Raw genomic sequence first — 12159 nt, forward strand, 5'->3', positions numbered from 1 at the left:
AATCTAATCAACTTGTAAAGCCTGTTAGATATCTAAGCCAGTTTATCTATCCTCAGACCTTTTTGTATACTTAAGGCAGGACAGTGACTAGAACAATCCTCAGTCTCTCATCAGTACCAATTTAGAACTGGATAGGATTACAGTCTCCTGAGTTTTAGTCTTGCCTGATGAGAAAAATCCATAATCTTTTATATTTTCTTGGGGACAATGCGGATGTTAAGCACCATTGCCTTCAACTGGCACACAACTTCTTTCCAGAAGAACATTAGAAATATCTTGTAATTTGAATGCATGAGGATGACAGGAAAGACTCTGCTCAAACCTGATTTTGCCAATAAAGTAAACAATGGCTTTTAAATCTTTGAGGTCACCCAGGTGAAATGACTATCATTCACTGATTAAATGTGTTTAGACTCAAACCAGGTGGACATGGAGGACTGTGGATATAAGATCTAACCACTCTCTCTTGAATCTTCACATTCAATAACCCTTCTTGAGGCCTGAAAGCCTCAATATTACCAGTTTCCTTCCTTTAGAGCCAAACAGTTACTTCTATCTATATTTAAGATTGTGAAACCCCTTGCATCAATTTAGAGTTCATATACAGATTCAGCCCCAGTGACCACCAGTAAGGATGACTGGGGACTCTTTTTTTTTTTTTTTTTGAAATCCGATGTCAACCTTAGGCTGCCTTCTTTTGCTAGGGTCTGATGGGGGAGGGTACAGGTTTAAATCTTTCTGGGTTGGATTGCATCAGTTTGGCACTGCTTGTCGTAACTGGCCATGTGGAGCTTTCCCAGGAGTGCATAGGCAGCACATCTATTACAACCCTTTGTGAAGTGTTGTATATTACATTGTTCACCCCTGAGGCAAGGCTATCCAGATCTGCTAAGTTCTAGTGGATAATGAGGCCACACCCCCTCGCCCATGACCCTAAAAGGAATGTGCAGATTGAAATTCCAAGGAAGCAAAGATTCCTTATGCTTTCCCCCCACCACACAAACACATACCCTTTCTGTCCGCACTAGAGTGGTGGAGTACTTCTGCCATGAGACAAAACAGAGTTAACAACAGTGGGAGATTTTCTTAAGAAGTAGAAATTTGGCCTTTTGGGATCCTGTTTCTCCATTTTGCGGGTGGAGGTGGCAATCTACCAGTCCTCTGAGATGCACTTTTAAAATCAAAACACATCCACTGAGGTTAGGCTCAAGACACCAGTCAAAGCTAGTTATACTCATCACATCACTCAGTATTATGTGACTGATTCTTACATAAACAATAGGCTGCAGTATCCTTAAGGTTTGTATTGATCAAAATCTTTGTGCAAACTTTTGATCACAGGCAGTAAACTTAAAGGAATAACTTACTTTTTTCTGCGCTACTGTTTGAGATATCTTCCCTCTCACCTTTGCTTTAAATCGGAGAGTCTTTTGTGAAGAAAGAGACTCTGCTACGATTTGAAGCCAAATCAAGTCTCCCAATAGGTATCACTGTAGTGCTATTTAATTATATAATAGTATGTCTGTGGATAGTGTGATTAATAGGTATGCCAAGATACCTATTTATTTGAGTGATATTTTTGGTTTGGGGATGAACAGTTTATCTAAGGGTTGTCTGGCTAAGCATGCTTTGATGTGTAAAGTCAAAGATGTATTGGGAGTTGTGAACTCAGGTCTGTCTCAAAAATGATTTATGGAGGATTATTTGGTCAGACAGCTATGTATGCCAGATGACAAGGGGCAATTGAACAAGAACATTTCTTATTGTACATAGCTGTTGAGAGGTATGAGACAGACACCAAACTGGGTTTGTACTATCTATAATGTAATGTGTAAGCCAATAAAAGGGGTTAGGATAGGATGAAAAGCTAGGTTTTTCAATAAAACAAAATGACTGGAGAGAGACATGCAGTAACTCCAACTGACAGCTTGTTTGGCTTGACAGAGAGACAGATTTGGTATTATACGGCATCTTCAGTTAATTTAGCGAGATTTTGCAAAAGCTTCTAAGGGATTTAGAAGCAAAAATCTCAGTGAAAGACTATCAATAGTGATTGTGTTTCTAAAATCCTTAGTATTTTTGAAAATCTCCCTTGCCCAATATTTTCTGTATCTAAGCTCAGAGCTTAACTCACTTTGCTTTTCACATCTGTCTACGGTAATATTCTGCTTACTGCTTATTTTCTTTATAACTTCTCTTTGTTTCTGCCTCATGGCAAATATACTTTGCTTTTCTTAAGATAACTGGGGACACCTGCAACCGCTGCTCAACTAAAAGACATAGAGCTGGCCAGTGCAGCCACCATCCCCTTTGACCAGAAACTGGGTCAGAAGACCCAAGGAAAACAGTGATTCACATTCCATTTGACCTTCTCTTCAGCGAATCCCCCTCTGGGGCACAGACCCCCTCCTGACAAAAGGGTGGTGCAGGTTGCATCTAGTTTCATCTATGATAAAAATTCAGTTTTGAAGAAACAATATGAAGCTTTAGAACTTCAATGATGCTATCCCCATTTTCTATTCTACAGAAGCACCAACATTCATTACTAGTATTATTAAGAGTAATAACAATGTAATTAATTAATGTCATAAGCAGCAAGGTGTTTTTTGTTTGGTTGTTTGTTCTGGGTTGTGTTGTTGTTGATTGGACCAAGAAATTGAAAAACCTAGGTGAAGTATAGTCATCTAGCTCTAAAATAGGCTATATGAGTGGAGCTATTTGGTCATCAACCTGAATCCAGTGGATCTGGTCATTAAGAGGCAGGAAGCTTATTTCTAGAGCACCAATAGTATGCATTCATAGTACTTTATAAGTACAGCAAAGTGTCCATTCAAGGGACTGACAAAAATCAGTAGCTTAAGCTAAACAGGATTGTACTCAGTACTTTTGGGGCCCTTTGGATCTCCCACCAAATACAAAGTGTTTGGTTCCTTTGTTTGTTAGGTGAAAGATAACTTGGGGTTCTTTGCCTCTGACATTTATAGTCCAGTGAACTTTTGAAATATATCTGTAGTGGGGTGGCTACCCTGCTCCTAAAATAGAAGGGGTTAAAAGCAGCCCTGGAGAGGGCTGTGGCTGGGGATGGCTGATTGGGGAAGCAGCCGCAACTGGGCCATGCCCAAATCAGCCCCAGCTGGCCTGTATAAAAAGGCTGTGAGCCAGAGGCCCAAGGAATCTCTCTCCAGGCTGGGAGAGAGCAGGGCCTGCCTGCCTGACAGGGTACTGAGGGTGGTGCAATGCTGGGGAAGGAGCAGGCTTAGCCGGGGCACTCCAGGCTGGCAACTCCCCAGGCTGTAGGGCCTGGTCCAAGGCCCACAGAGGTACTGGGAGGCAGAGGAAGGCAACAGGTCCAAACCCTCTTGCCTGTGATGAGTGGCCTTTACACTGCAGTCTGCCCCAGGGAGCGGGGGCTTGGTGATGATTGGCAGTAGCCCAGACTGAGGCAAGGTGGGGATAGTGGGTTGGGGGTTCCCCAGGAAGGGGACTCAGAGGCAGTGTGGGGGTACTGCCAGGGGGCAAAACCCCAGAGAAAGGGACACCAGGGTCTGTGAGGGACACGAGGCCAGATGGTGCTCCAGGCTGGAAAAGAGCTAATTCCCAAAGACTAGCAGGAGGCACCGCCAGGTGAGTCCGGATCTTTTACAGTATCCTTCTCAAAGTTCGGTGGCCCTGCTGTGAGGGAAAGGTGCCATAGTGTCTGATGGAGAAGGTTCCAGGCTGCTGTCTTCCTTGTTGGTGCTTTCTGCAATGCAAACTGATCTGCCCCTGCTGCCTCTGATATGCCAATGAATGGCCACTTGACTGTGATTGCCAGTTATCTCTGATTACACTTGGAGGGGGGCATCGACCTTTCCTTTGTTAGGAAAAAAAAACATGTTTACCCATTCCCCAGACTTCTCTGGTTCAAACACATTTTAGTCCCATATTTCCTTCCCATTTGTTCAGCCCTTGCGGAATTTATCATACATACACCACGCAAAAATATTAATGATTATTGTCATATTGGTTTTCTAATGATACCTTACACCAGTGTTTCCCAAACTTGGGACGCCGCTTGTTCAGGGAAAGCCCCTGGTGGGCCAGGCTGGTTTGTTTACCTGCTGCGTCCGCAGGTTTGGCTGATCGTGGCTCCCACTGGCCGCGGTTCGCTGTGCCTGGCCAATGGGGGTTGTGGGAAGCAGCGGCCAGTACGTCCCTCGGCCCGCACCGCTTCCCGCAGCGCCCATTGTCTGCGGCTTCCCAAGTTTGGGAAACACTGCGTAACAAAATACCTACTAGACATAGATTATAACATAAGTTAATTGGGATACACTGAACTGGTCAGACTAGCTGAAACGCACTACCAGATACTGGCTCTCTGGCACTGGGATGGTCTTCAGGTCATACCTACAATGGTTCACCATACACAGGAGACAAGATACTTATAAAATACAAGTGAAGAGTTTACCATCTAAGAGTCTGTCCAGCAAACAGTTAGTGCTGCATGCATCATTTCTTCTGCACATCATTTCTTCTGCACATGAAATCAGGGGGACTCCACGCTACACTAACTACTTGTAAGATGCTTCTAGATAGGATACACAAGAGACAATTGGGACACATGGAGTTTGGAGAACTCAATGAAAATATTAGTATTGGAAATCTTTAAGCAAGAAGTGGTTTTAAGGAGGACTCTGGACTCTTAGAAGACAGGAACGCACTCTCTCAATATAAGATATTAGGGAAGATGAAAGAACAGTCCAGTAGTCCATTTATTTATGCCAAAGAAAATTTCTCTTACCTTTGCCATGAAAATATGTAGCCACCCAATAGATGTTTTTTTTTAAAGATACATCCCTAACTGTATGTAAATAAAACTAGAGAAAAAGTAAATACAACTGTGGGTTGATTCAAAACTTTTCTCTCTCTCTAATATCATAGTAAGTGAACTGAAACAGTGAGTGAAATAAATTATTTTCATAAGTGACATAAAAATAAAAATGAAATTATTCATTCAACACTGAGTGCTTTAATCTCCCATAGAATATACATATTGTGACGGGGCAAGGCCAGATGGCTATAGGAAAGTAGTGAGAAACAGGTATGTTAGCCCCAGGCTAAACAAATCCCTGTTACCATGGTAACCAAATGGCAGTTGTTCCAGGTTAAGCAAGACACCTGGGGCCAATTAAGATCCTTCCAGAAAGAAGTGGAGACTGCTAGGTTGATTGGGACACCTGAAGCCAATCAGGGGCTGGCTGAAACTAGTTAAAAGCCTCCCACTTAGTCAGGTGGAGGGCGTGTGATGGGAGCTGTAGGAGGAAGTCATGCTGCTGGAGAAATGGAGTAGAACAAACCTTATCAGGCACAAGAAAGGAGGCCTGAGGTAAGGGTGATGTAGATATTGAGGAAGTGGGGGCTGCTGTGGAGAAGTGGCCCAGGGAATCGTACTCGTCCTGTTTCCAAAAAGCCAGCTACCAAGAGCTGCTACTATCAGGATTCCTGGGCTGGAGCCTGGAGTAGAGCGTGGGCCCGGGCTCCCCCTCCCCTCCCCAACTAATCACTGAGACTGGGAGACAACAGAGACTGTGCGAGGGAAGGTAGCTTCTCCTCACCTCCCTTGCTGGCTTATGATGAAAATGGCTCAGTAGGCTGTGACTCTTGCCTCTAGAGAAAGAAGGGCTATGTGGAGGGTCACAGTGAGCCTCTGAGGCTAGCGTAATCCACCAGGAAGTGCGGTGCCCACTGAGACAAGGTCAGAGCTTTGTCGCCATATGTAATTGATGTGGACAAAGCTGTTCCTCTTTTAAAAACTAAAGCCACCATTTGTTATGCAGCTTTGAAAATCAAGTATAATATAGATATAGTTTGTCTAGTGATTTGATAGTTATCCATAAGCATCCATGTGTTCCTATCATTGTAATCCTTATCTCATTTACTCCCATCTCTAGCTGTACTTATTGTACTATATCTAATCCTAGAGTACAGTGTTCATGTTCAAACAAAACTAAGTGTAGTACATACTACTGTGAATAGTCAATAATGGGTCTCCTCTCGGTTATAAGCAATGTGTCCAGTACTCAGTGTCTGCAGGAGCCAGACTCTTAAATTAGAAACTCCTTGGAATAGGGACTATGTATTTTATTATCCTGCAATGTACAATACATGTTTGTAGGGATATATAAATCATAATGAAAATATTTTTCATTTTGGATGTGGTATGTCAAAACTACTGTTTTGACCTACATAACTTCTGTATGTTCAAACTATCACAGTTACAGCACGACTGTCATAAACTATCTGAAGAACCACTTACAGTACATAAGAGATATTCAGTATCTTCTTCCTTTGTTTTTCGTCAGAGATTATGAACAAGCCTGAAGTTAGAAAGAAAGCTTGACTGAAGTCTGTAAATGATACATTTATTAAAAGTAATCGTGAATGAATTATACATTGAAAAATATTGCTTGCCAATCTCTTTCTTTGTGTTCCCTCACTCTGTTTTGTTGTTGTTGTTTTTCTTTCCCCACTTCAAGGCTCTCACTTTCACTGCTAGGAAACATGCCAACAAGCCAAGGCAGTTAAGCTTGGTTAGTTCTGCTTCTAGTCCAGTGTCACTTGCAGTTTCATGAATCAGCTATTTTTGATCCCAGCAACCCTTAATGTTGTAAAATATCTTACGTCATCATGTTTCAAAATTCATTATCAGTGAGACATGCTACACTATTGGTACAGGAAATAAGCAAACAAGAGGGATTGCAGTCACAGCAAATAATTAATAATAGAATTTAACCTTTTTTTTTCCTGCTATGTAAAAATCAACTCCTGGCAAAATGTGTCTTGTAAATTCCTGTGGAAATTTTGTTTTGAATAAATAAATCAAGTTGCATGATGAAATAAGAAATAAATGTAATTTTATTTTGGATCCTTTGATAATATAGAACTTCTCCTAACCTTTTAAAAAATCTGCGCCATTTTTAAAGACTTACAAATTAACCCATATTATATTCCTTTGTAGCCTTCTTCAGCTCTGCAATTATATATGCCACAAGGAGTAGATCTGTGCATTTATGCTTTTTTATTCCTTCATAGATATTTCATTGACCATAATACAGAAGAAGATAGGTATTTCATCATTGATGCTAACACTGGAAACATTAAGACTGCCAAGATCTTTGACAGAGAGGAAACACCTCGGTACAACATCACAGTTGCTGCTTCTGAGATAGGTAAATAATACATTTAGTAGACGTGTAACAGAAAAGCTTCCATATCTTATGAATGCAAGACTAATAATTGTTTTTAAGGAATATTATACCGATTGTCTATAGGTTCTCTTCAAAGGCAGGCCTTTTCCCACCAATTTGGAGGTAAAGGAGAATTTGAGGTATACATGTTATTTCTCTAATTCCAGAAAAAAATACAAATACATATATTTATTCATCTATGTATATTTACAACCTTTTCCTCTGTTAAGCACATTGGTACCAATTTGTCTCGGGCACAACTCCATTATAGGTAATGTTCTCATATCCGGGAGGAATTTAGCCTTTTTGTGTGGGTTGAATATCAGCTTTCATATTTCTTGACAAATAACTAAACAGTATCATTTTTTAAGAATATTGCCTAATCTGAGAAACTCAACCATTCCCTTTTATAACTAGAATTAACCTAATGACCCTATAGATTGAATCTCTGTTCCCTCCCCCCGCCCCCTGTTGTTTTCATCTAAGAAATTAAATCCCCAAATATTCCTTAAGGTATTATTAATCTGTTTTTGACTTTGGAAAATGGGACACAGGTTAGGAAATGTTGAAACTTTTACTCATTGTGACTAAGACACAGAAAGCTGAAGCAAATTGTCAGGGGGTCACTGTAGTTTAGTGGATAAGATTTGGATCTGGATTCTGTTCCTATTCCTACAGCAAACATTCTATGTGAAATGCTCATAACTGCCTAATCCAGACCAAATTTCTCTGAAGAAACAAGGCTACTTGCAACCTTAAAATAAGAGTATTTTCTTGATACGTCGCATCTGTAAAGCCAGTTTTGTCAGTAGCCCTATTTAACTGAAGAAGTTGTAAAAATGTTATTGGTACAGGGAAAAAAATGTTTTACTTTTTAAAATTCTCCTCCAATTAAGAAAATAGCTAAAAGTGACTGAACTCATTTTCGTCACAGATCCTCCATCCTGGTAAAGTATAAATGCTGGCATCAAAACAAAGGGAGATAGGAATACTAAGCATGTGTCCACACAAACTGTGCCAACTGAACCCACAAATGTAATCTTTCAGTGGCTATGATTTTGCTTGGGAACATGAAGTATTTTCAGATGCACTTTTTCTTTTCTTCTTGCTATATCCCATCATTGTCACAAGATGATGCAACACAATGTGGACCAATGACAATAGCCACCAACACTGGTGAGCATCCCTTCTGTTTTCATCTGTTTCAGCTACAGATTAAAATTGAATCTGTTTTGCAGTTTAATTTATGGAAGATGCTACTAGGATATGCTATAGTATTAGTACTATATATATAATTGTATGAGGACAACAAATTGATTTTATTATTATGCCTATAGTAAATAGTAAAATCTTGAGTTTTATGTGGTTAGTCATAAAAAACACAACCACTGAGACCTCGGTGTGCTTTACAGTTTCTTTGCAAATTGTCTTATTACAATGCAACATGCATTAAACTATAATTTAGGCCTAATCATAAACAGGTGCATAGTAAAAGTGAGCTTTAATTAAGATTTAAAAGCCTCATTGGGCCATCCATATGAAGCTGCAAGTGAAAAGGAATAGTAGCTATCCAGGCTTTCCAAATGTAACTCTTTTGCAGAAATAAATCTCAATAGCACTAAAGTTAAATGAAGCTTTTCTATACATTATTTATGTCACATTATCAAGAGAGTGGTGTTGTGCACAGGATAGTAATAAAGATTATATTTATAACTAAAGAAAATGAGATGTATGGTGATGAAATGCTATTTTAAAAGACAATCTCCTTAGAATTCTACATCCACAGTGCTCTGTGTTGTGGGGGGAAATTCAGAAAAGCTTGAAGCAGTGTTGTACACTGTTGTGGGGGGAAATGGGCATTGCTTTCCCTCCATGTACTTCTCATTCTTAAAACTGGAGTGTTGAAAAGATTTGAAGCTTTTGGTTAAAAGGGAGGGATTGGCAGACAGACTAGGTTTTGATTAACCTTTCTTGGGTCGTCTTCTTCCGTAACTAGTCTCTAAGATTAAAATATTGTCTCTGAGCCCTCTAGGAGGTGCTTACATGCACTTTCTGGGTGGAATTTTGAGAGGAACTCAGTTCCAGATCCGCTAAGGTATTTAGGCACCTAACTCCCATTGAAATCAAGGGATCTGGGTCTCAGAATTGGCCTAACTGCTCCCATTGAAGTTTTACCTCAGTGGGAGCAGAGTGAATATAATGATGAGTCCTTTTGAAAATTCCATCCCCAATGAGCACAAAGCATGAGTCCTTGCAAGGGGAATGGGTTTCTTTAACACATTAACTGGGAAGATGGATAAGAAATGAGATATAAGAGGGCCACAGTCAGGGTAAGTGGGATGTGCCAAGAAAATAACATAGTTGAAGTAGCTGTTTTGGCTGTTTCAGCATTGGTTGGTACAAAACAGTCTGCAATAACTCTTGCTATGAACTCCCCAGATGTCAAGGGAATAAGAAAGTTGATAATCTGGTACTACATCTTAAGTGAAGGAACTGCAGAGTGATGAACCTCACCTCAGTTCTGGGAAAACTGACTGAGAAAGTATATTAAAGACAGAGTAACGTAATACTTGGATAAGTGTAAATTAATAGGATTAAAACAGCATGGCTTCAGTGAGAGTAAATCATGTCTCACTAACTGTTCGAATTCTTTGAAAAAAGTAAGTGGAATAGTGATGGAGGAGAGCCAGTTGACATGATTTGTTTGGCTTTTCTAAAGGTTTGAGACAAGGTCTCTGACAAGAGACTATTAAGGGAAATAAATAACTACAGAATGAGTGGGCAATGTGCTGTCGTAGATTAAAAGCTGATTTAGTGAGAGGGAACAGAGCCTCTGTGAAAAGTTGTTCCTCTGAAAGGAAAATAGTGATGTTGGGATCAGTGTTGATCAGAATACTTTGTAATGATGTAATGAATGAAATGGGCAGAAAAGTGGTGAAATCAGATTACAGTATGTCCCATCCCAGTTGGTAAAAACTAAGGAGGATTTAGACGGACTCCTGAAGAATCTAAGCATATTGGAAATTGGGCAGTGAAATTTAAACTTGGATAAATGTGAGGAGTCATACTTGAGGGAAAAAAAAATCAAAACGTCTTATTCATATATATATATATGATATATATATCATCTTGTTTCAGACATGTGTATATATATATTCACACACAGATACATTCTGTATCAATAAACACTGATACAAACCATATATCAGTATAATATTATATACACCTCTACCCCGATATAACATGATCCGATATAACACAAATTTGGATATAACGCAGTAAAGCAAAAATGGTTTTCTGTCTCATCTACAACATTGGTTCTCAAACTGGGGGTTGCGAACCCTCAGGGGTCACAACCTAGTTATGTGGGGGTTGCGAGTCCCGAGCCTAACGCACGGCTGCAAGTTGCGAGCCCCGACCTCTGCTCCGGGCTGCAAGCCCTGACCCCTGTGTGGAGCTGTGGGGCTACATACCCTGACCCCAGTGCGCGGCTGTGAGTCCCGACCCCGACAGGGACACATGGCTGCAAGCCCCGACCCTGGCGCGCAGCTGCAAGCCCCAACCCTGGGCTTGATGCGAAGGACGACATCAGTTGCGCCCTTTCTAAAACAACACCAAGAATAAAACTTATTGTGTCAAATACTGTGTTAATAACGGAAATGCTCGAGGCCAAAGCAAGTTCAATATAACGCAATTTCACCTATAACATGGTAAGATTTTTTGGCTCCCGAGGACCGTGTTATATCAGGGTAGATGTGTATACACACACACTGATACATTTTGAAGAAGAAAGTTCTACTGCAGGAATCACTGATAGATGCTTCATTTAAGATTATTGCTCAATATGCAGCAATGTTGAAAACAACAAATTGGAGTCTGGCCTACTTTAAGAGAAAGATGAGGGCCAGAGAGGGGCAGAAGTACTAAAGCACTCATTTCTAATAGGCTTGTTCCAGCTCTGAAGTCAATTCCAATTAAAGTTAACTTATAGTTTGAACAATCAAAGCAACGCACGCTACAAATGGGAAAGATTAAAAAATATCCCTTGGAGCCTGTTGTTCCAGTAACATGGGGTGAGAGCTGTGGGGGGAAATAAGCATAACATGGAGGCATTAGAGGATTAGAATGAGAATGGCATGCTGCATCAGAGGTCCCAGCCAAGGAAAATTTCAAGTGTTGTTAAGAATGTTGCTGAAGAATGTTGTTACTGCTGCCAGGTTGTTATGGCTGCTCAGTGCTTCTTTTCTTGGAGCTCCACTGTTATTAGCACTAGCAGAAAATGCAGCCTACTAATTCAGCAGGCCTCAATGTCAGTCATAAAGAAAGACCACGGACATGGGTTTATTGCCCTGAAGGCATAGTCTAGCGCTCTGGCTCCTTGGTTATAGGTTACGCTAACACATGAGTGCCCAGTGACAAGGAGTAGCTCAGTCAGCAGTGGGACTCTCTGCTGTCCCCTAGGCCACACAAAGTATTAAGGAGAGGTACCCCAACATTTACAGACTGAGTCAAATAACTTACATACCACCTTACATGTTTCACAACATCTGCTTGTTACCTCCCCTTATACTTTGCTCCAGATGACTTAAGCAAAACATCCCCATTCATCATAGAATCATAGAATATCAGGGTTGGAAGGGACCCCAGAAGGTCATCTAGTCCAACCCCCTACTCGAAGCAGGACCAATTGCCAGTTAAATCATCCCAGCCAGAGCTTTGTCAAGCCTGACCTTAAAAACCTCTAAGGAAGGAGATTCTACCACCTCCCTAGGTAACGCATTCCAGTGTTTCACCACCCTCTTAGTGAAAAAGTTTTTCCTAATATCCAATCTAAACCTCCCCCACTGCAACTTGAGACCATTACTCCTCATTCTGTCATCTGCTACCATTGAGAACAGTCTAGAGCCATCCTCTTTGGAACCCCCTTTCAGGT

General features: G+C 40.8%; 1 protein-coding gene across 3 annotated transcripts in view; it reads left to right on the plus strand.

The window, feature by feature from the left end:
* CDH18 (cadherin 18) overlaps positions 1-12159 on the plus strand; it is a 454121-nt gene that overhangs the window by 388452 nt on the left and 53510 nt on the right. For all 3 annotated transcript variants that reach the window (XM_073332279.2, XM_073332277.2, XM_073332280.2), the window contains one exon: positions 7072-7208. In XM_073332279.2, coding sequence (XP_073188380.1) covers positions 7072-7208 — 137 coding nt within the window. The remainder of the gene's footprint in view (positions 1-7071; positions 7209-12159) is intronic.

This window comes from Lepidochelys kempii, chromosome 2 (genome assembly GCF_965140285.1).
Source record: "Lepidochelys kempii isolate rLepKem1 chromosome 2, rLepKem1.hap1, whole genome shotgun sequence".
NCBI lineage: Eukaryota > Metazoa > Chordata > Testudines > Cheloniidae > Lepidochelys > Lepidochelys kempii.